Source organism: Lithobates pipiens, unplaced genomic scaffold (genome assembly GCF_037356315.1).
Source record: "Lithobates pipiens isolate NorthernLeopardFrog02 unplaced genomic scaffold, aLitPip1_a1.2 Scaffold_18, whole genome shotgun sequence".
Classification (NCBI taxonomy): domain Eukaryota; kingdom Metazoa; phylum Chordata; class Amphibia; order Anura; family Ranidae; genus Lithobates; species Lithobates pipiens.
In genome coordinates this window covers 465,818,349-465,843,382 of record NW_027507758.1, presented here as the reverse complement: position 1 = coordinate 465,843,382, position 25,034 = coordinate 465,818,349, and the positions used below count along the sequence as shown (strand labels likewise).

At 43.7% G+C, this 25,034-nt stretch overlaps 1 protein-coding gene across 1 annotated transcript in view; it reads right to left on the bottom strand.

Annotated features, from left to right (window-relative positions):
• Positions 1-25,034, bottom strand: part of LOC143988602 (putative serine protease K12H4.7) — a 151,784-nt gene that overhangs the window by 62,094 nt on the left and 64,656 nt on the right. The window contains exon 6 of the mRNA XM_077488286.1: positions 3,985-4,186. Coding sequence (XP_077344412.1) covers positions 3,985-4,186 — 202 coding nt within the window. The remainder of the gene's footprint in view (positions 1-3,984; positions 4,187-25,034) is intronic.

Sequence of the window (25,034 nt, the reverse complement as noted above, 5' to 3'; positions counted from 1 at the left end):
CATCCGCAAGTACAGAGATTGAACTGTTTACCCCATCCTCCAGGTCGTTTATGAACAAATTAAGCAGGATTGGTCCCCAACACAGAACCCTGTGGGACCCCACTACCCACCCCTAACCATTCTGAGTATTCCCCATTTATCACCACCCTCTGAACTCACCCTTGTAGCCAGTTTACAATCTAGGCACTCACTCTATGGTCCATGTCAATGGACCTTACTTTTTACAGTAAACTTTTATGAGGACCTGTCAAATGCTTTTGCAAAATCCAGATACACCACGTCTATGGGCCTTCCTTTATCTAGATGGCAACTCACCTCCTCAAAAGAAGGTGAATAGCTTGGTTAGGCAAGGACGATTCTTCTTGAATCCATGCTGATTACTGCTAATGATACCTTTTCATTACTAAAATCTTGTATATAGTCTCTTATCCCCTCCAAGAGCTTGCATACTATCGATGTTAGGCTAACTGGTCTAATTCCCAGGGATGTATTTTGGACCCTTTTTAAATATTGGTGCTACATTGGCTTTTCTCCAATGATCTGGTACCATTCCAGTCAGTAGACTGTCAGAAAAAATTAGGAACAATGCTCGGGAAATTTCTTGACCGAGTTCCCCAAGTACCCTCGGGTGCAAGCCACCCGGTCATGGTGAGTCATTAATGTTAAGTTTCTCAAGTCCAATTCTAATTCTGTCCTCTGGTAGCCATGAGGGTGCTTCCTGTGATGTATCACAAGGATGAACACTGCAGTTTTAAAGCCCCTCTGATTCCCTCGTGAAGATGGGAGGATAAGAATAAATTCAAGACCATCTCCCCATCCTTCATAACCAGATGTCCTTCCTCATTCTTTATTGGGTCAATATGGTCAATATGGTCTGTCCTCCTTTTTCACTGTTTACATACTTAAGGAATTTCTTGGGATTTTTTTTTGCTCTCCTCCGCTATGTGTCTTTTGTGTTCTATCTTAGCCACCCTAATTGCACCCTGAAATTTCTTGTTGCATTCTTTATAAAGTTTGAATGTTGATGATGAGCCCTCAACCTTGTATTTTTTAAAGGCCTTCTCTTTTTATTTTATATGCATTTTTACATTGGCGTTAAGCCATCCAGGACTTTTTCGCTCTTTTAAAATGTATTACCCAGTGAGATGCACTGGCTAATGCCCTTATTTAATATGCTCTTAAAGCGGACCCATCTCTCCTCCGTGTGCTTTGTTCCTAAGATTTTATCCCAATTTATATCTTCTAGCAAGGTTTGTAGTTTAGGGAAGTTGGCTCTATTGAAATTCATTGTCTTTGTATTTTCCTTATGTTTCCCATTTGTGCGATGTATACTGAAGCCAATTGACCCTGGTGTTTCCTAAATTTCCTGGTATTTCCACATCCGTGATCAAGTATGTACTGTTGGTAATCAGCAGATATAGTAACGCTTTATTTCTAGTTGGCGCGTCTACCATCTGACCTATGAAATTGTCCTGCAAGACATTTAGGAACTGGCGAGCCTTAGATGAATGAGTGGTTCCCTCCACCCAGTCTGTCTGGATAATTAAAATCCCCGTTATGATAACACTTCCCATCCTTTCTGCTAATCCAAATTGTGATAGGAGGTCTGTCTCTCTCTCTCCTCCTCCCTCAGATTAGGGAGCCTATAGCATACCATTATTATTTTCCCCTTGGCTTCATCCCTTTGGAGCTCTACCCGTAAAGATTCCACCTCCTCCCTAGCTCCCTTAGTGATGTCATCTCTCACATTCACTTGTACATTATTCTTGATATACAGGCATACCCTCCCCCTTTTTTACCTTCTCTATCCCTGCGACAAAGGGTATACCCTTGAATGGTTGCCAGCCAATCGTGAGAGCTGTTGAACCAAGTCTCTGAAATTCCCACAAAATTCAAATCCTCCTCCAATATCTCTAGTTCACCCATCTTGTCCGCCAGGCTCCTGGCACTGGTGAACATTTCACGAGCCAGGAGCCTGGCAAGTGGCATGCCACATAGTTTAGACTGTTGCATACTATCCTCTTAATCCAAGATTGAAACTAGGACTTGATACTATACTTACCTTGGGTTTATAGGCTTTAGTGAACCTACCACTATTGCCCCCCAATACTACCCTCTGGAATATGTTCCGCGCTAACCATCTCTACCTCTGGCCATCTTTACTCCCAGCACATCTGCACCCTCTTCATTTAGGTGTAGTCTGTTCCTTCTATAGTACTGGTGACCGACAGACGTCGGCCCAGGAACGACTTACTACACCAGCTCCTCAGCTACTTGTTTACTTCCCTAATCTCCCTCTGCCTTTCTGGTGTGGTAGTTCCTGAGAATACTACCTTATAGATCCTTTTCCTCAATTTAGCTTCCAAGTCCCTAAAATCATTCTTTAGGACACTCCATCTGCCTCAGACTTTGTCATTGATGCCAACATGCACCATGACAGCCGGGTCTTCCCCAGCCCCTCCCAGTAATGTGTCCATCAGAGCTCCCGGTAGACAGCATACAGTTCAGCGCTTCAGGCCTTTGTCACAGATTGCCCTCTCTGCCCATCTAAGAATTGAGTCCCCTACCACCAGAAACTGTCCATCCTTTCCCTTCGCCCCCCCACTGGAGGAATTCTACCCCTGTCAGCTAGGAGAGTCCCTCAGCTCCAGCAGTGCTGGTCCCTGATTGACATTGGTGAAACCACTCAATGGAGCATACTTATTGGGATGCTCACCCCAGTACTCAGTGATAGGGATCGGCCTCCCTAGCACTTCCTCCTCTCTCCTTCCTGACTTTTTACCCATCTACTCTTTTCTGGTGCCTCCCCCTCTTTCTCTCCACCCGCCACTGTGCTGGTCCCTGCCGGGTACGTTCCCGGCTCTCCTTTAGTATGAAAGGGTCTTCTCATTGCTGACAGTTGCTTCCCTAGATTCAGAACCTGGGCTTCCAGGGAAACAATGTGCTTACATTTTTCACAGCAGTATTCACCCTCGATCAGATAATCAAGGAACACATACATGCCGCAAGATGTACACCAAGTCACATCTCTACACCCACTGGGCATTGTACCTACCAATTTAATGAGGATTGGGATTATACCCTGTCCAAATTACCTAACTAGCTTCCTGACACTACTACTCAACAATACAATACACAGGTACTTGAAGACCCACATGCACTCGCAGTCTGACAGATGAAGGCTTCCTCTAAAAAGGGGCCCAAACACTGAATTTCCACTTTCCCTATACCAGACTATATTGGGAACAGAGCCACCTAGTGGCAGACTAGCTGACTGCACCTGCTAACATACATACTGCCCTAAGGCCCCTTTCACACTGGGGCGGTTTTCAGGCATTACAGCGCTAAAAATAGTGCCTGTGTAGCACCTGAAAAAACTGGCCCCTTTCACTCCAGTGTGAAAGCCGTAGGGCTTTCACACTGGAGTGGTGCGCTAGCAGGACGGTGAAAAAAGTCCTGCTAGCCGCATCTTTGGAGTGGTGAAGGAGCAGTGTATTCACCGCTGCTAAACCGCCCCTAACCATTGAAATCAATGGGACAGCGTGGCTATACCGCCGGCAAAGCGCCCTTTTTCAGCCGCTAGAGGGGGTTAAAACCACCCCGCTAGCACCCGCAGACCGCCGCTAAAGCGCTGCTAAAAATAGCTGCGTTTTACTGCCGACGGCCGCCCCGCCCCAGTGTGAAAGGGGCCTAAGAGCTAGTACCACTCATGCACTGTGCAATCCGGTCCAGCCTCAGCAGCTTTTACCTGCTGAAATTTTATGCACACTCAGTATGCATGAGGCCCTAATGTGGTGGCCATTAAAATGCTTCGACAAACATTATCAAAAATGTGCTCTTTTCCTGATTAAATAAGAAATATGTTTTTTACAAGTGAATACAATATTTAAATTCATATAAAATTACAAGGATGCATTAATTTGTTTATGAACTATGCAAAAAAGTTATCATTGATCTAAAAGAGTCAAGGCATAAATTTCTCACCTCCAGTAGAGGCAGCTCCTTCCCAGTGGCAGTCCCTCATGTCTTGAATGTATGAGCGATAACTTGCCTCAATGCATTTCTCCTGTGCAGCTTTTAGAATGGTGTGGATTACTTTAGCATATCTGTCATATGGCGAGCCCCATGATTTATTAGCCATAATATCACACACAACCTGAATGGTGATATTGGTGGTTTTCACACCCTAAGAAAAGGAAACAAAAAAAAGTGTATGAAGTATACATTAACATTTACAGGTTTATTAAAAAACAAAAAAAACAAACACACAATGGAGAGGTTAACCACTTAAGGACCACCGCCTGTACATATACGTCAGCACAATGGCACATCAACATACCTGGACTTGCCTGCCTTGCCTGCCTTCCAGCCCCCCCCCCCCCCCCCGTGGCATCGGTGGTCTGTTTCGCTTCAGGAGTGATCCGTGATGAGGGGGCGGTCATTGATTTCTGGCCACCCCCCCCCCCCCCCCCCTGGCGAATGAGAAGCTTCCCTGCCTGTGAACTGTAAACACAGGCAGGAGGAAGTGATGTCAGTCTCTGCGTGGCGGTCTTTTTGACCGGAGCGCCAAGGAGAGAAGACATCATAGTATGTGCACAACACTACACTGACACCAGGTACACATAGGCACACTTTCCAGCCCCCCCAATCACCCCCCAGATCACCCTGTGCACCCCCAGTCATAGTGTCACTGATTGCAGTGGTCATTTATTGATCACTGCATTTAGTGTCATTTGTGACTGTAAAAAGTGTCCCCTACCCCCCCCAATAAAGGTTTAACCCCTTGATTACCCCCCAGGTAACCCTTTCACCCCCTTTTGCCAGTGTCACTAAGAAATCGTTTTTCTGATCGCTGCATTAGTGTCGCTGGTGCCGCTAGGTAGCCAGTTATTTTTTTAGATTCACCATGTTTTTATAGCGTCAGGTACCTCCATATACAACCTAATAAAGGTTTTAACCCCCCGGATTTCCCCTAGAGTTAACTCTTTCACCAGCGATCACCGTATAAGTGTCCCTGGTGATGCTGGTTAGCCAGTTAGTTATTTAGGTTCCCCCGTCAGGTTTTTATATAGCGTCATGTACCCCCATATATTACCTAATAAAGGTTTTAACCCCCTGATTGCCCCTAATTAACCCTTTCACCAGTGATCACCGTATAAGTGTTACGGGTGACGCTGGTTATTTTGCTTTTAATAGGGTCAGGGCACCCGCCATTACCCAATAAATGTTTAACCCCCTGATTGCCCGGTGGGTGATATCAATTAGGTTTTAGGGTCAGATAGGGTCTGTGTTGCCCCAGGCGTCAGGTTAGTGCCAGTACCGCTAACACCCACGCGCAAAGCATACACCTCCCTTAGTGGTATAGTATCTGAACAGATCAATATCTGATCAGATCTATACTAGCGGTTTAGGGTTCCAAAAAACGCATCGTTAGCGGGATCAGCCCAGATACCTGCTAGCACCTGCGTTTTGCCCCTCCGCCCAGCCCAGCCCACCCAAGTGCATTATCGATCGATCACTGTCACTTACAAAACACAACACATATAACTGCAGCATTCGCAGAGTCAGGCCTGATCCCTGTGATCGCTAACAGTTTTTTTTTGTAGCGTTTTATACAGTTGCTGACAGCCTAAGTGTTTTTTTACCTTTACCTGTGAATCTCACTAGTTGTACCAGTAAATTTTACCAGTAAAGTAAACTAGTGAAGAGGCCTACACGTTTCTGAGCATGACACATAGTGAAGAGGAGGTCACTCATCTGTCAGACTCAGGCTCAAAATACGATCCTGTAGACGACAGCGGCTCCATGACAGCTCTGGCGACAAAGGTGAGGTCCCTGCTAAGGTCAGGTGTACCCGATCCCGATCTTCTGATGTTGTTAAGGTGCAAGAACCGCAGGTCCCTCGAGCAGAGAACCAGTACTAGTGCTGCTATTCCTTCTCGTGAACTGGCAAGCAGCAGCGGCCTAGTACACCCTGGACGTGCATCCAGCACTGCAGTAACTCTTGGTAACTTGGCGAGTCCCATAAGTGCAGTTCAAGCTGGCGACGTATTGTCCTGCTGCCACCAAGAAGACAAAGGCAGGCCTGTCGTGCCCATAGTGACCTTCCTGCAGAATTCGCCAATCCTGATTGGCTGCCCACCACTTCTGCAGAACCCGTACTTCCCCCATTCACTGGCCAACCCGGTATTCAGGTGGAAACAGCTGATTTTACGTCACTTGATATTTATTCTCTGTTTTTCACGGAAGATCTCTATAGATCTATTGTGGACCAAACTAATTTATATGCTGGTCAGTTCATCACCACTAATCCCCAGTTGCCTTCCTTTGCCAGAGATTGGAAACCAATTACGGTTTTTGAATTTAAGACCTTTCTGGGCCTTTCCTTGAACATGGGCATACATAAATTCATGAAGTTGCGGTCGTATTGGTCTACGAGCCCAATTGACCATATGCCGTGTTCTCTGCCTCTATGTCCAGGAAACGATACAAACAGATCTTGCGGTTCATGCACTTCGACAATGAACTGTGTGGACAATTATTACACGAGCGTGCCACTGTTTAGTCATTTGTTTGATCAGCGGATTGGAGCATGTGGCACCGTGCGATCTAATCGCCGGGGCTTTCCCCAGCAGCTTGTAGATTCCAGTCTTAGGCTGGGGGAGAGAGCCTGCCTGCAGCGTAATAACTTGCTTGCTATGAAGTGAAGGGATAATAAGAATTTTTTCATTCTTACCTCCCTTCATGCAGACACGACAGTCCAAATTACTACGGCGACTGGTGTTGTGGAGAAACCCCTCTTTGTCCACGAATATAACCAAAATATGGGAGGGGTGGACCTCAATGATCAGTTGTCGCCATATCCAATTTTCCCGTATGCCTTCGAGAATATCCCTACCCAACGATACCTAAACCTGCAGGCATCATTCTGGTATAACCATTCAGCCAGTGATCGGCTTTCGCGTAAAAGCAATCCTAGTGGCTAATTAGCCTCTAGACTGCTTTTACAAGCAGTGGGAGGGAATGTCCCTCCTACCAGATATAAACAGCGCCATTGGGAAAGCATTTTATCACACCAAACTTATCTATCTCTCTCATATTTTATATATATATATATATATATATATATATATATATATATATATATATATATATATATATATATATATATATATATATATATATATATATATATATATATATATATTTTTTTTTTTTTTTTTTTTAAATGGAAGGAACAGTTTAAAAATAAAATAAAAAGCAAAATAAATAAAATAAAACCCCAAGCACCCCTGCCCCCCCCCCCGCGCTCTTGCGCAAAGGCAAATGCAAGCGTCGGTCTGGTGTCATATGTAAACAGCAATTGCACCATGCATTGAGGTATCACCGCGAAGGTCAGATCGAGGGCAGTAATTTTAGCAGTAGACCTCCTCTGTAAATCTAATGTGGTGACCTGTAAAGGTTTTTAAAAATGTATGTAGTTTGTCGCCACTGCGCGTTTGTGCGCAATTTTAAAGCATGTCGTGTTTGGTATCCATGTACTCGGCCTAAGATCATCTTTTTTATTTCATCAAAATGTGGGCAATATAGTGTGTTTTAGTGCATTAAAAAAAAAAAAAAGGGATTTTTTCCCCAAATGCAACACCCGCCATTTTAATCTGTAGGGCCTTTGCTTAAAAAAAAAAATTATATATATATATATATATATATATATATATATATATATATATATATATATATAATGTTTGGGGGTTCAAACATAAATTTCTTGCAAAAAAAAATAAAAGTTTTCATGTAAACAAAAAGTGTCAGAAAGGGCTTTGTCTTCAAGTGGTTAGAAGAGTGGGTGATGTGTGACATAAGCTTCTAAGTGTTGTGCATAAAATGCCAGGACAGTTCACATCCCTCCCAAATGACCCCATTTTGGAAAGTAGATACCCCAAGCTATTTTCTGAGAGGCATGTCGAGTCCATGAAATATTTTATATTTTGACACAAGTTGCGGGAAAAAGATTTTTTTTTTGTTTTTGCACAAAGTTGTCACTAAATGATATATTGCTCAAGCATGCCATAGGCATATGTGGAATTACACCCCAAAATACATTCTGTTGCTTCTCCTGAGTATGGGGATACCACATGTGTGAGACTTTTTGGGAGCCTAGCCGCGTACGGGACCCCAAAAACCAAGCATGCCTTCAGGCTTTCTAAGGGTGTAAATTTTTTATTTCACTCCTCACTGCCAATCACAGTTTCGGAGGCCATGGAATGCCCAGATGGCACAAACCCCCGCACAAATGACCCCGTTTTGGAAAGTAGACAGCCCAAGCTATTTGCTGAGAGGTATGGTGAGTATTTTGCAGATCTCACTTTTTGTCACAAAATTTTGAAAATTGAAAAAAAAAAAAAAAAAGTTTTCGTTACTCTTCATTTTCAAAAACAAATGAGAGCTGTGAAATACTCACCATGACTCTCAGCAACAGCTTGGGGTGTCTACTTTCCAATATGGGGTCATTTGGGGGAGTTTTTTGCTATCTTGGCATTTTATGGCCTTTGAAACTAATAAGTAGTGAGGAGTGAAATCAAATTTGCGCCCTTAGAAATCCTGAAGGTGGTGATTGGTTTTCGGGGCCCCCCTTACTTGGCTAGGCTCCCAAAAAGTCCCACACATGTGGTATCCCTGTACTCAGGAGAAGCAGCAAATGTATTTTGGGGTGCAATTCCACATATAACCATGGCATGTTAATAGCTGCAGATGGACACCGGTGGCAAGAAAAAGCGCCCAGAGGCGATTCAGTTCGTATAGGTAGCGCTATATAAGTCATTCATTCATTCATGTGTGTGCAATATATCATTTAGTGACAATTTTTTTTTTGTCATTATTCAATCACTTGGGACAAAAAAAAAAATATTCAATTGGCTCAACATGCCTCTCTGCAATTTCCTTGGGGTGTCTACTTTCCAAAATGGGGTCATTGGGGGGGGGGGGGGGGTTGTACTGCCCTGCCATTTTAGCACCTCAAGAAATGAGATAGGCAGTTAAATTAAAAGTAAATTCCAGAAAATATACTCTAGTTTGTAGATGCTATAACTTTTGCGCAAACCAATAAATATACGCTTAGTGACAATTTTTTTCACTAAAGCCATGTGGCTGAATACATTTTGGCCTAAATGTATGACTAAAATTGAGTTTATTAGATTTTTCTTATAACAAAAAGTAGAAAATCTAAATTTTCTAAATTTTCGGTCTTTTTCCGATTATATTGCAAAAAATAAAAAAATCGCAGCTTTTTTTGTGGGGAAAAAAGGATGCAAATTTAGTTTGGGTACAACATTGCATGACCACGCAATTACCAGTTAAAGTAGCGTGAAATTGTAAAAAGACCTCTGGTCATTAGGCTGACAATTGGTCCGGGGCTGAAGTGGTTAAGCAACCAACTGAAGCCAGGTGTCACATAATCAGTTATATCAGCAAGATTCAGAATTGTTGCTACTAGAATATACACTTTGCTTTTTATCATACTAAATATAGTTCATAAATTAAATATGTACATAAAAAAGGAAGCCAAATTTGCTCATTGCATACTGTACATTGCAAAGTTACACAATGGTTCTGCTTTACTTCTTCATCTGAGTTGATTGACTTTTAAATCAATATACTCTGTGTGGCTGATAGCTTACCAACAATTGTTAGAGCCCAGCTGAACCTTCAGTTTAAATCAGGGGTAGGCAACCTTAAGGCCGGGTTCACACCGCTGCGATGCGGGAACGCCGCGAATCCGCTGCGTTTTCCCGCATGGCATTACTCCCGCCGGCAGTTCACACTGCCCTATGCGGATGGCTGGGAGTGTCAATGATATGTTAATGACACCCCCAGATCCGTCCGCATATCGCAATGCGATCTGCCAACTCGCACAGGAATCGGATCGCATAGTGTGAACCCCCATGCAATCCGATTCTGCTGCGGACCAAAAAAAGGGTCCCGTGCGAGTTTGCTGCGGGAGCGATGCGAATTCAGCCATTCTATCTGTATGGCTGAACTCGCATCGCTACGGAGATCGGATGCGATTTGCGGTGTGAATCACATCCGGATCTCCCCCCGCAGCAGTGTGAACCCAGCCTAAAGCAGTGAAGATCTACCTGAACAACATGGGAGTAGTCAAAAGATCACCGGGCTATGGCTAAGTGTAGCAAACACGCAGGGAAGCTGCAGGTACACTGCACCCACGGTGTGGGTAAACAGCAGTGCATCACTGTGAAAGTAGCTCTATATTAATATGCCTAGTGTATTGCATCACACTGACCTGAAGATCTTCTTTCCTACTGCTAGCACCACTATGAGACCGCTAGCTGGGATAAGAGGTGGAGTGCAATTAGTATCACTCCGCATGGGACAGGAGCCAGCACTGCAGAGGAGGCATTGGCCTATGCGGCTCTCTTTCTCCCTACTACAGCACCAACTTTACAAGTAGTCCCTCTGCATTGCACTCTGTTTGATGCTCTGTAAGCCCAGACCGTGATCTACCAGTCACCTGGCCGCGACACCTGGCCGTCACCTACCAGACACCTGGCCGTAGATTGTGATCTACAGGTACATCACAATCGACAGGTTGCTGACCCCTGGTTTAAATCCACTACATTCCAGGTTGAGCAAAACAAAAATAGGTGCACATTTCCACAGCTCAATTTCTTTCAAAAAGACTTCAGAGAAGGATGCGGGCTCTCAGACCTAGTGTGCTAGAAGTGTGAAAAGATTTTTGTTTGTTTAGTGTAGGTAAACCTGTGCAGGCTGGGCTGGCAGCAAAGCCTGTGTTTTTTTCTGGGTTGGGCATAAATCCAGGGAGAACTTGATGACTCACAGGCAGCATCACCGAGACCTCTGCCCTACTTCTAGAATGTAGTGGAACCTTCTAGAAGAATGGGAGGGGAAGTAGTAAAGGTGGCACCGTCTAGAGTATTCTGAGGGCCTGACCAATCTCCAACTTGGTTAGGCAGGTTCGGATGGAAAGTGGAGATGAAGTGTAAGGCTGTCGGTGGCCTTGGAGGGAGGTCCCCAGTTTGGGGGGGGGTGACCTTGGGCCTGGGCAAGGAGAGGACAGCGTGAGAAGACTGCCAGGCAGGTCTCCAGGAAGACGGGGAACAGCCAAGAAGGCTGGCGAGTGACACACAGTTAGGAGGACTAGGAGGCATGCCTGAGAGGACTGGGATGGGTGCAGAGCCAGTCAGGAGGAGGACTGTGGTGGCATGGGGAGTGGAAAAGGGCAGCATACATATGTACATACACACACACACACACACACACACAGTAGGGATGAGCCAAACACCCTCCCGCGGCAGAACATGCGAACTGACAAAAGTTTTTTTTTTTTTCGGGAGCAGTGATTTTAACAATGCTTAAAGTGAAACAATAAAAGTGAACTATTCCTTTAACTACTTTCAGACTGGACTGGCTTAAAACCAGACCACTTTTTGCGATTCGGCACTGCATCGCTTTAACTGACAATTGCTCGGTCGTGCGTCGTTGTTACTAAACAAAATTGACGTCCTTTTTTTCCCACAAATAGAGCTTTCTTTTGGTGGTATTTGGAAACCCCTGCGGTTTTTATTTTTTGTGCTATCAACAAAAAAAAATGCATTTTTTTTACTTTTTGCTATAATAAATACCCCCCCCCCCAAAAAATATATATATATATATATAAATAATAATAATTATATATATATATATATATATATATATATATATATATATATATATATATATATACACACATACACACACATACACACACATTATATATATATATATATATATATATATATATATATATATATATATATATATATATATATATATATATATATATATATATATATATATATATATATACACATACATACATATACATACATATACATATATAATAAAAAAATAAATAAATAAATAAAAAAAATCGCAATAAGCGATTGTTTGCTGTACGTGTACCTGTACGCCAGTTTGCCTGCCCGTGCCATTCTGCCGAGGTACACCGTCGTGCGCCGGTCGGGAACTGGTTAATTATCGTGCCTGGGGGCGGTCACTATAGTATGCCTGTAAAGTGGCGCATTTTTTCCCCATGTTTAGAACAGTCCCTGCAACAAAATTACATTTCTAAAAGGAATAAAAGTCATTTAAAACTGCTTGCAGCTGTAATGTATTGTCGGGTCCCAGCAATATAGATGAAAATCGTTGGGAAAAAAATGGCATTGTATGGATATTAAGGGGAACCCTGCTCTCAAATTAAAAAAAAAAAGGCATGGGGCCCCCAGGCCCTATATACTCTGAACAGAAGCTTACAGGGAGTCCCTGGGTTACAAACAAGATAGGGACTGTTTTTAAGTGTAGCTCCAGACAAAAAAATATTTTTAAGCTTTTTGGATAACATAGGGAAGGGTTATCAACCCTGTAACATTTGTTTTGCTGTCTGTGCCCCTGTTCAGATGATTTCACCTCACTTTCTGTCTCAATGAAAAATTGGATTTTGGGTTATTAGGCAAACAAGGACTGGTGATAAAGCATCAATGGAGACACCTTTTTCCTATATTAACCCTTACAAGAATTTCCCTTCCTAGGGGTAGATTTCCTCTCACTTTCTGTTGTCTCCCTCTGTTTGCAAGTAGGAGTAATTTGTAAGTCGGATGTTTGAAAATAGGGGGACCGCATTTATATACTATACGGCCTGCCCAATACACTCTGCAGAAAATTGGGCCTTAGGTGTTGGTGGTACCAGAACATTAAGCCCGCACAGGTACTCTTGGAGAGCGCTGGAACGGGCCCTGCTGTGAAATATATCAAGAATTGTAATTACATACCCCTGTAAAACAGGGGCAGAAAAATTGGGCCTTTGGTGGTGGTGGTGCCACAACACTAAGTTCTCACAGATTCTCTTGTTCAGTGCCGGAACGAGCCCAGCTGTGAAATATTAGATCAAAAATTGTAATTGCACACCCCTGTAAAACAGGGGCAGAAAAATTGAGCCTTAGGCAGTGGTGGTGGTGCCCGGAACCAAAAATATTCTTAGAAGCCATCATCATGAAGATTGAGGAGGAATAGGATAGTCACTGAGCATAGGCAGTCTTAAAGGGATCCCACATCCATAGAAAAATCAATCGGTTACATCAGCATCAGGTGCTTGGTAGCTGGTGATCCAAGACTGATTAATTTTTATGAATGTGAGCCAATCAGAGTCTGGACAGGCGCACTCTGATCGGTTACAAAGCCTCCAACAGCACTGAATGTGCATTCAGAAAGAACGCTGGATGCAGGACAGGGCAGTAGCTCAATTGCATATTGAGCAAGCTCTGGCCAGTGGTCCATCCTCAAGACCCAGTAACCCAGTGGATGTTCTGTTGGAAAGGTCTCCAAGTCTGATCTTGCCCCTAGGTATTCTTGCACCATGTAATTCAGGTCACCTTCTTCGGCCACCTTCTCCACCACTCTCTTTCTGTGACAGATCGAAGCCTCAGCAACACGAAAAATTGTAACCTCCCAGGCTCTGGAAATGCATTGTGCAAAACTTTCTGCAAGGTCTCCCGAAGAGGTTTTATCCTCTGCAAAGGCTGGATAAGTTCTGCAACCTTACCCTTGTAACGTGGATCAAGAAGGGTTGCCAACCAATAATGATCCCTCTCCTTGATACCATGAATCCTAGGGTTCTTTCGCAGGCTTTGCAGAGGCATTCGATCCCGAGTCCTCTGGGTCACATGATCCGCAACCACCTCCTCCCAGCCACGTACAACTCCATGGGTTTCTGGGGACTGAAAACAATCCCTTGAAGACTGCTGCTGAGTGTTATCTTCCACCTCTATGCTGACACAATCCTCCTCCACCTCCTCTTCTTCCTGTGTGATCGGCGGGCCCGCAGGGACAATATCTGGATAAAGGGGACCTCAAATGGTGACAGGACAGTGCATGCATCCTTGATCAATAGCTGGTTTAGACCTATATAGAGTTTGTTTTACTGTAACCTGCAATGCGATTGCAATTTGTAATTTACTTGTCGGTCTATATATTTTCTGTATATAAGAATATACTACATCTAACTCTTATTTTTATGGCTTTTTGTTCCAGAAGCCTGCAGTGGATATTCTTTTGGTATTGTGTTTTGTATCCCCGTGACATGCTGGTATGATGGTTGTGCGTACGGCCAGAAAGCCGTAACACAGTATTTATACAATCTGTGATTGCGGCGCAGTGTGCATTGTGGTTGGAGCCCTTGTGGTTCCCTTCTTTTCTCCTCCTAATTGTTTTTTCCACCTTACAGGCCAACCGCCTTCTCTCCCACAATCTCCTCTTTTGCCGTTCCTTCTATGCTTGAAGGGTCACATCTGCTCTAAGAGGAATTTTCCATCAGTGGTAGTGTTGGCCGTTGGCCACTAGGGGAGTGACCCACTCCATAAGCGTGTGGCGCCGTGCGGCGTTGTCTGTGCGCCGCGATTGCGCGCATGCGCTGGGATGACTGCCAGCTCAATTAAGAGCTGTGCATTCTCCCGTTGATGCACGAGGCACGGTCTAGTTTCCATACTGTGCATGCGCTTGCGCTCCATTTGGCGCGTGTGCTACATGCCACGCAAGCCTATGTGGGTGTGCACCTTTGTGTTGGCCGAGTCAGGTGATGTGGCAATTAGCCGCACACATGTCTGGGGTGTGTATATAGAGCAGCCCTGTCTAGCTCTACACTATGGGATCCTTCACAGTTGTTTCCAACTACTTACAAACTTTCTGCAGACCAAGGTGTGTATCCCTTTCATTTTACTATGAGGACTATCTTAGCTATTTTGTTGCCTTTTGGACTTGTTCTTATTAATTCCTAGACTGCTACAATATCTCCGTTTGTTTACCTTTCAGATCCAATCACTGGATACATGTTCCCCTTCAGCTTTATTGCTTTTAGATATTTACTAGCTTTTCTTATTACTAGCACTAGGTATTATATACTAATCTTTTGCCATCATATGTTTCTGTGCTTTAGGTCATTTTGTGGTCTGTTTATATATTTTTTACTACTTTATTAATACTACCCATTACCTGGTTGCCTATGAGAAAGCTCCTGCATGGTTTATGTGTGGAGGTAGTCTTTTGGCTAGCAATACTATTTGCTATTCTCTCTCTCTCTCTCTCTCATCTGTCTTTGTGCAGGAACAGTTTTTTTTCTCTCAAGCTACGATTTTTACTTTTTCTTTTGAATAATGAATGTCTTGACATTGGGGATACACACCCTTGTTTTTTTACAAATATCTATATTTTTTCTGTTTTTCTTTGTTTTATAACTGGCACACCCCCATGCCCAACCTCAAATTGCCTTTTGCATGTCACTTTTTGGGTATCCGCTGCATGTTTACCTTTTGGATGAATTCTGCTAAAAAATGGAACACTCTACTAATGTACTATGTTGGATTATGTATGGTTTCTTTTTTTTTTTTAAATCAAATAAGTTTTTATTGTAAAGCACTTATGGTACAAACCAAACATAGGAGTAAAGTACAGTCTTACAGTAGCATTGGTTTTTACATCCAAAAGTATACAGAGAATATAGAGATACAAATAGGTTCGGTTTGAAAACTGTTGAGACATGGAAAATATCAATAAAACCAAAAAATTAAAGAAGAAAGGAGATAAGGAAAAAGAAAAAAGGAACCAAAAGTAATAACAAAAGTATCGTTCTCTCATAGACCACTCCGCATCAAGAAACAGCCGCATAGGTACCTTACATATATACTACGGCCCACAGCCCAGCACACAGTCCCATTGGTGTCTCCCTACACCCCGTACAATTACCGGATAAGGGAGAGACATAAAATTAGACCCATCCTGGAAACATGACCCTTTATGTACCTCCACATACCGGTCCTAGGACCTTCAGTTAACCCTGTAAAAGTCTGTCCTGTATAAGTTGGTGGGGAGCTAGTCCCGGGACCTCAAGCCACCCCCCCCACATGGCATTAAATTTGTGCGGTGCGTTTCTGTGTTGGTATGTTATCTTTTCTCTGATCAGCATCTGGTTCACCTGTTCTATCCATTGCCGCCCGGTGGGAACCCTGTGGGTCATCCATAGTCTCGCTATCAATTTTCTAGCTACATGTAGTAACCTGATAATGGCTGTATGGGCCGAGGGTGTCAATGATTCCTCATCCAGGGCCCCCAGCAGGCAGACCACCGGGCACCGCGGGATACCAACAGAGAACACTGAGGATATAGTGTCAAAAATTCCCGCCCAATATCGTTTTAGTTTCGGGCACCTCCAGAACATGTGCATAAGATCCCCATGGTCCCGCAATGTATGGTTTCTTATATTTGTATATGCTTATATGTCTCTCCCTCCCCGCTTTTTTGTAGAACAGCAACTAAAGCTCCCGATGAAGCATTCATTTGCGAAACATGTAGAGCAAGCGTGTCACTACATACCAAACACTGTTGCAGGACTAATATGATGTTTGGTATCATTTTTTCCATTGTTTTAGAGAGAAAAAGCAACAAAGTTTTGCATGTATTGATTGTGCAAAATAAAGTATTAATGTACTGTAAATTCCATTTTGTATTGTGAGGGGTTAGCTCGGCAGTGGGTGTGTGTGACCCCCTGGATGGGTTCACAACACAAAATCAGGCACAGCAGACAGCGTTGTAGGTGCAAAAAACAAAAAATGCGGTTTATTTATGCTACATGCAGTGATACATATAACAGCCAAACAAAAATAAAACATGAAAATAAATCCTGGTCAGCTTGACCTCTAACTACACACTTAGATTCCCTGTCTAACAACTGAGTGCAGCCTTGTGCTGCACCAGTCCCTGTCTCTGTTGTAGAGGTTTGCCACACAGGCGTTAACTCACCGCACAGAACAGATATCACACTCCCCAGTCTATACAACACAAAACTGGTTCCAGGATGGAGCATCTCCCTAAGCATGCTGGGGTTTTTTGTAGAGGTCTTAATGAGCCCACTTACTTCAGCTGGGCTCATTAACTCTTCCCCTCTAATTGTTAAAGTCTGCATAAAGCCTGAATCGAGGGCACACATATTTCACATCCTGGATACAACCAGGTGACTTTACCTGCGTGCTGCCACAGTATGTAATAAACGAACGATTATGTTATTTTTAAAATTGGTGCCTATAAAGTCCATTTTTTCTTTGTGTACAAAAGTAGTATCAACTGCACTAGTAGGGGTGCACGGTATTGTGTACACCGCCAGAAGTATAATAACTATGGGTGCACAGTATAGACACAGTAGATACAGCAGCTAACTGAATAACCTGCCTCAAGTATATAACAAAAAAGTACACCAGCAATGGGCAGCATTCAGATATAGGCTTGGCTACACTAGATGCAAAATGTATTATATATATATATATATTTATATATTAATTACACACACACACACACACACACACACACACACACACACACACACACACACACGCACTGCAACTAACTGCTTAACCTGCCTGCCCAATCTAAAATCACTTTCTCCGTCCACGCCAACAATGTCAACTTGGCACGTGTGCCATTCAGAGAAGGTTTTTCATTTTATGAATGAAAGCAAAAAAAGATTTCTCTGACTGGAACAGGTGGCGAGGCAGGGCAGTGATATCAAGCTCTTCATTCAGAATATGCAAAGCATTTTCTAAATTGCACCCATGCTGAGCAGCCGACCTCCTGTGTTCATAATCCATTAGGCCATCCACTCACCAGGACCCAGAAGCAAGTAGAAATCACTGGAGTAGTGGTGTCTACTTCAGCGATTTAAAGCTTCCAGGAGCGTCTACCAGGTATGCCATATACATAGTTACAGTGGGCCAAGGTGTAACTATGTAGAACATGCTGATATCTGTTTGACTTAGCTATTGCATTCAGGCAGCCGCAGCACCTGCTACATCTTGACAAAGGTTCACTCTACCTACAGGGATAATGGGGAGAGACCTCCAGGCCATACATTTCTGAGAGTAGGCCCTAAGCAACGGCAAGAGGTCCAGTTCAAAATAGCAGGACAAGGGGACCCTAAACACCCTCAGGTATTTAAATTTGGATGTCCAGGTAAACGGGGGTACCAGTCTGGGCGTGTTGGCCCGAGGTGTGCAACGAGAAAAGCTGCGACTTTCACCAGTTGACCCTGATGCCCAAAAATAGTCAGAATACATCAACAACTTGAAGGGCTGGTGGGAGAGAGAGAGAGTATATGTCCTTCAGGAACAGGAGGATATCATCTGCATATAGGGATATTTTGTCTACAATTGCCCCTACCTGTATACCTTCAACTGAGGGAGCAGACCTGATGCAGACCGCTAGGGGCTCCATGGCCAGTGCAAATAGGCCCGGGAGAGCAGGCAGCCCTGTCTAGTACCCCGAGTTAGAGCAAAAAGGAGAGGACAATGAATTATTAGTGCGCATTCAAGCTGTAGGGTTATGATAAAAGCAACTGAACCCACTTAATAAACCGAGGGCCAAATTCAAACTTATGTAGGATGGACCAGAAATGGCACCATTCCACAGAGTCAAAAGCCTTTTCGGGATATAGGGAGGCCACCACTTCTGAACAGTCCTCACCCACAATAGAGAGATGTGTATTGCTAGTGCCAGATGTCAAACATGGCAGCTCAATTTCCTCCAGATACTTGGATAGTTACTCCTCCGTACCCACGGTAAAATGATGCAAAACACACATTAATAGGAGGCAGAGTAGGTTAGCAACGACTAATAACCACAAATGCCGGATATAGACACAGGCGAGGAACTCTCCCTAAACCTACCATGCCAGCATACTCCCAGTTTCCCTCCCCCCAACCTCCATGTTTGAAAATGCGCTGAGATTGATGTAAGAGCTTGGTTTTTGATGCAGATGTTTGGAGCAGAATAACATCTCTCAGTGCTGCCGGAAAATCAGAGTACAGTCTGGGAGCCCTTGACAGGGAGTACTCCACCTCAAGTGCAGCCACTCTTTCATCAGCCCTCAGTAGATCCTCCCACATGTCCCCTACGGATGTGTGACTGCAGGCGGCCCCTGGAGAATACTTTAAAACGCGTCCCAAGAGGTGGACAGAGATATGGAGCGATCCTGGTCCTGCCAGTAGTGCCTCACGTCAGATCTATAGAGCTCAGAGACCCTCGAGTCAGACAACCAGAACCTGGATAAAGGGCCACAAACTGTTCCTTGGTGCTGTGGACACATTTAGTTTCAAGGCAAGGGGGAGCATGGTCCAAAATGCCACAAGGGAGGATTGATATGTCCTGAATCCGGCAGAAAGTCTGTCCATCCCAAAATCCGGGACCATATTGAAATCTCCAAGAATCACCACATTATCTATAGAGTAGGCAGCAATTTATGTGATCAATCAGTCTCATGGGGGGGGGGGGGGGTAAATACAGCCCCATCACCACCAATTCCAATCTACCCACCATAGCATGTAATATGACATAACGGCTGTCCGGGTCCAGCTCCAGTGCCAATGCGAGAGACTTATGAATTAAAATGCTGACCCCTCAGGAATAATTGGTGTATGAGGCCTGATAATAGTGTCCTACCCAGGATCTCTTAAGACTTAAGAGTTTACTACCCACCAAGTGGGTCTGCTGTAGAATGCAAATCTGGGGATGATATGAATTTAGAAATTGAAAAACCAGTGCCCTTTTCATGGAAGAGTTCATGCCCCTGGTGTTCCAAAGACACTATGCTACAGTCAGCCATTTGCATTATAGACCTAGGCAGAATTTCTAGGATAGGGCCTAGGAGCAAAATCCGGACCACCTCGTAAGACAGTGCATGAAAAAAAAAAATAATGTACATTGCTTGTAAAATTAAAATGCAAGAGAAAAGGTATAACAAACTAGTCCCAACCAACCCCCCCCCCCCCAACCGCAGCGTACAAATTCAGTACTCAATTCGGGGACCGGTTCATAAAAATGGGTGCCGTCTCCCAGCAGCCAATGGGGGTACAAACTTGAGCAGCGTAGCTAGCTGTATAGGGCAACAATTGGGAAAACAGAGGCCATAAGATAAGGTGGGGGGGGGGAGTGGATAGTTTGACATCCAAAACAGGAGTGTCAAAGGGTGTGCGCAAAGGGATGGCAAGGCAACATCTCCCGTCCTATGGAGAGCCATAGGATTTGTGTTCCGGCAATGGGAAAAAGATAAACTTAGGGAGCAGATCAGTGGCCAGTGTAGAGGAGGTGCACGCCTTTAAAGGCACTAGCTATCCGTGACCCATCAGTAATGCTCATCTGCAAGCTAGGGTGTCAATCAAGGCTTCCTCAGGGCATGTAAAAAAAAAAAAAAAATAAACACAGACAGATTCGCCTTCTCCTACTTGCAGTCTGGCCGGAAACAGCATGCTGTATTTTATATGTTTGGAGCGGAGCCTGGCTCTCATCGCGTCAAAGGATTTTCATTGCCTCTGCATTTCCAGCGAATAATCCAGGAAGATCAGGAATCTGGCATTCTCAAAGCGCAGTTAACCTTGCGATCTAGCCTCCCTCATCACCAGGTCATGGAAGTGGAGCAGCTTAAAAGAAGAAGGTGGGAGGCGGTTCTCCCAGGGGCCCCCTGGTGGAGGGTATACGGTGATCTCTCTCCACAGTAAAAAAAAAAAAAAAAAAAAAAAGAAGGAGAGAAACGTGCAGAGGGAAGCAATTTTTGCAGAGGAAGTTCAGCAAGTGTGGTGGGTCAGCACCCTCAGGGAGGCCCAAATTGCGCAGATTGTTCCTTCTATTACAGTTTTCAGCATCTTCCGCCTGAGCCGCCAATGCCTTAACCTAAGTTTTTAGGGTGTGCAAATAAGCCCCATGGCCACATACCATGTCTTTGTTCTGAGAGACCCTCTGTTCCACCTCAATCATTCGGCCACGGAAGGAATCAAAATCTGTGGATGAATTCCACATTGGCCTGTATGTGATCCACCTTTTTGGTCAGTGTAGTGAGCGCCTGCATGACCACTTTGAAATCCGCCACTGTAGCAGGCGAACTTTAGGGGTCCTCAGCCTGGCTCTCCATGTGGGCAGGGGTTTTAGGTGAGGCCCACAGCTGCGGTCTTACCCACAGTGTTAAGCTCTGCGGCCCTATGATGGGGTTTTGCCTGCGATTTCTATCTTTGAATACCCTGGAGGTGTCACTGGGGCCAGGGGGACACAGGCTCGTTTTGGGTCGGGTCTGCACCCGATAAAAGCTGGATCTAGAGCCAGTCTTCGGAAGCTCAGACACTACACGTCTGCTCCCAGTGCCATTCCAGACACACCACCCCAATTCTGTCTTTACATTGGATTCTTGCACTCCTCTGTATAATTCAGAGTGGAATATGGAAGAGCCAGCACCCATTTGGAGTTTTATTGCTCTGCACAGTGTTGACAATAATACTGTAAACACGCTTAGAGGAGGTGAATGCAACATGAATGCGTTCCTGTTCCCATATGGTACAATTACCAGGCTAAGGGAAGAGAGGTGGCTAAGGAGGCAAGGCCGGCTAAGGAACCAGCCCCTCAGCAATTTTCCTGCGGTCACCCATAACATGTTGAACATGGATGTTTGTAGCTATAAGATGAATGTATATGGACATACAAACTTTGATGATGAGCCAATGATTTTTTTTATTTTTATTTTTATGCAAACCAACATAAATGTCATAAATGTCTTCACCATGTTCAGTGCTTGGCTGAAACTAATGTCAGGTTAAGAATGTGTTTCAAAGTTAAAAGAAAGGATTAGAATCACGGTTATAAAAAAAAAAAAAAAAAAAAAAAAAAAAAGGGGGGGGGGGGGGGGGGGACAGATCCATCAAACTAACTGCTAAAATGTAACACTGTAGAAACAAAATTTGTTACAACACCACGATGAGCAATCAATTACCAGGTCTTCTGGGAAAGGAGCACAAGTTGTTTTACAAAAATTAAAATGTCAATATTATGTAAATTTCTGTCCCATCTGTGACCCAAATATTGCACTATTCAATTCATCCACGTTTAGTCTAGATTTCATTGAGAATAAAGGAAGTTTCACAACATTTCACAGACAAAGTTGGAAGGTTAAGAGCAGATCAGATTTTATAAACTAAAGACCTTAATCTTCCACCCATGCAGATTTTAAGAGGCTTCATATCGTTGCACACGCCATTCAGTCCAACACAAAACACAAACAGTACAAATTTGGCTCCTTTCCTCCTTAACATGGGAAAAAAACATTTCATTTCATGCTGGGATACATTGTTGGAAGGAACAGAAAACCACAATGTTCTGTCTGGAAATAAGAAATACTAACATCAAACATATGATCAATTTAAATGTCAGAGGAGCTTGGAAAGTGTTCCAGGAGCTTAGGGAACTTAACACTCCTTAATGTTGCAATAGGAGAATGAACAGTTTGCAATACAAGGAAGTCACGTAGTAAGAAAACAAAAAAGGAAAAAAAAAAAAAAAAAAAATACCTTATGGGTATATACAGTATGTGACATATGATGCAAAAGCTGAGGAATAAGATTGTCACTACATTTCAGAATCAGTTTTTTAAATGGAACATGCCAAAATATATATGGAATATATTCACACTTTATCTAGTAGTGGTGCAATATAGATTTTCTCCCAATCGCAAGAGGTAAACAATTCTTGGGTATAAATTAAATATTGTAAAATGAAAATTTGTGCTCTAAGGTGGAACTCCATGTAACTGTTAGAATCCAGTTTTCAGAAACAGGTCTTTAGAACAGCGATTCCTCTTAGCCTTAAGCTAGCCATACATGGATAGAAATTCAGCCGGTTCGGCAGGGACATGTAGAATTTTGATCCATGTATGAGCAGGTTGTACAGATCAGATGTCATTTGGTAGAGTGACTTTTGTACAATAGCCCTTCTGAAAAAAAAGTTTCTGCTCCATCAGCTATAGCCGGCAGCGCTGATCAGTGTATTCTGATGGCGGGGAAGTCTCCCTACTGTCAGAATACAAAGGCACGGCTTCTGTGTTTAGAAGTAACAGAGACCCTCTCCTGGTGAGTCCACTAAACCATCCCTGCTCTGCACATTCTTTGAGAGCCAAAAAGAGGGGGCAGCAGATGTATATAGTGACTAGGGATGGGTTAACTGTTCAGGCAGAGCATTGGTTTGGTGCCCATTCGGACGTTTGCTAAACACACAAATGTTTGGGGTGCTTGGTGAGAGGTTTGCCCACCAAGCACATAGTAATTAGCTGCCAATGGTGAAGAAGCAGGCTGGGAAGGAACAACTGATGAGTCATCAGCTGTCAGCAGGTGCTGACAGCGAAAGACAAAAAAAAAAAAAAAACTGCATGCAGGTCTCCTCCCCCAACCCATATCAGGCCCTTTGCGCAATATTAAAATCACTGCTCCTTTAAAAAGTATGAAAATAAAATTATGATATATATATTTGATACATGTCCCCCAGGGAAGTACCCGAGCCCCCATACCCTTTTTATGCTCAATAACTTGCATATAAGCCTTCAAAATGGTTACATTTTTGGTTGTAAAGTGGGCAGTGAGTAATGCACTCCTAAACTGTACACTCTGTACGTAGTTCAATCCTGAACTCTGTACATAGCACACTCCTGAACTCTAGGCATGCGTTATTCATAAACTCTATACACTGTAACATAATGCACTCCTGGGGGGGGGGGCTGGTGTATTGGCGATTGCAGAGAGGGAGGATAGATGGACAATAAAATATAGAATAATAATATTATTATTATTATTATTATTATTATTAATAATAGGAAATCCACACACCAGACCAGGAGCACAGGAAAAATCTTCCCATGGGGACACTAGCTCAATCAGGGATCCTCTCGCTTTGGATGGCTTTTCTCTCCCTTCCTGTTTTTGCTATTGGATAGGGACAGGAAGGGAGATGGCAAAAAAAAAAAAATGTACAGGGGGTTTTAAGATTCCCTTACTCTATCCAAAAGGGGGGGGGGGCAAAAACACAGCCCCCCCCCCCCCCAAGCACACACACACCTATAGTTCTACCTTAAGGTACCCCACAATTCACTGGGTTTCTTTTGTCATATATTAACCCGGCTGTGCAAAACAACGTAACTGTACTTTGTTCGCTCTTCCTGGCACACGCACCAATAGCGACTCGCTCCGGTTGTGATTGGACACACCAGGAGCCAGTCAGCGGGTCCAGCCATCTGAGATTGTTTGGGGGAACAAGGCAGATCGTTGTGTCAGAGAGGAAGCGATAGAAATGGAGGAGATCTGCGATTCCTACTAATCAGGAACACAGATCTCTATCTTCGTCTAGTGTCAGCATCCCCCACACAGTTAGAAAGCACACATAGGGAAGGGAACACATTTAACCATTTGCTTGCCCCTGATGTTAACCCCTTCCCTGCCAGAGTAATTTATACAGAGCCAGTGCATTTATTTTTTCTAATCACTGAATTGGTGTTACTGGTCCCCAAAAAGTATCCAATTTGTCGCAGTCCCACTAAAAATCACTGATCGCCGTCATTACTAGTAAAAAATCCCTAAATCTATCTCATAGGTTTGTAGACGCAATAGCTTTTGTGCAAGCCAATCAATATACATGTAGCACTGACCCCTGAAGGAGCGGCTGATTTGCTGGGCTTACGGTTACCTTCTTGACCTCGTGTACGTCTAGGGGTTTCCCGAGGTAGATGGCCCAAAGAATTGTAGAAACTGACACTGGATCCACTTTTGGGATTTTTATTTGCAAAAAAGAATAGTAGACAAAACACACAGTCTCTCAATGAGGGCTAGAGGGTTTAGATAGAAAGTTCAGATACTCTTGGAACTACTCAAGATAGGAAGTCTCACTATAGAAATCCAGAGAATAGCCACTAACAACTGGATTCTCACAGCTACCGGATAAACCTGCTCTCACTAGGCCTAGCAGCCGATAGTGTGTTCAGATAAAGCGAAGCCTCTGCCACAGACTTGCATATGGAAAGTTTGAATAAAGTCTCTGTCACAGACTTGTTGTAGAACACTTGTAGTAAACTAAAGGACAAAATTTAGAGAGCCCTCATACAGTACCAGCATCTTGCAGAT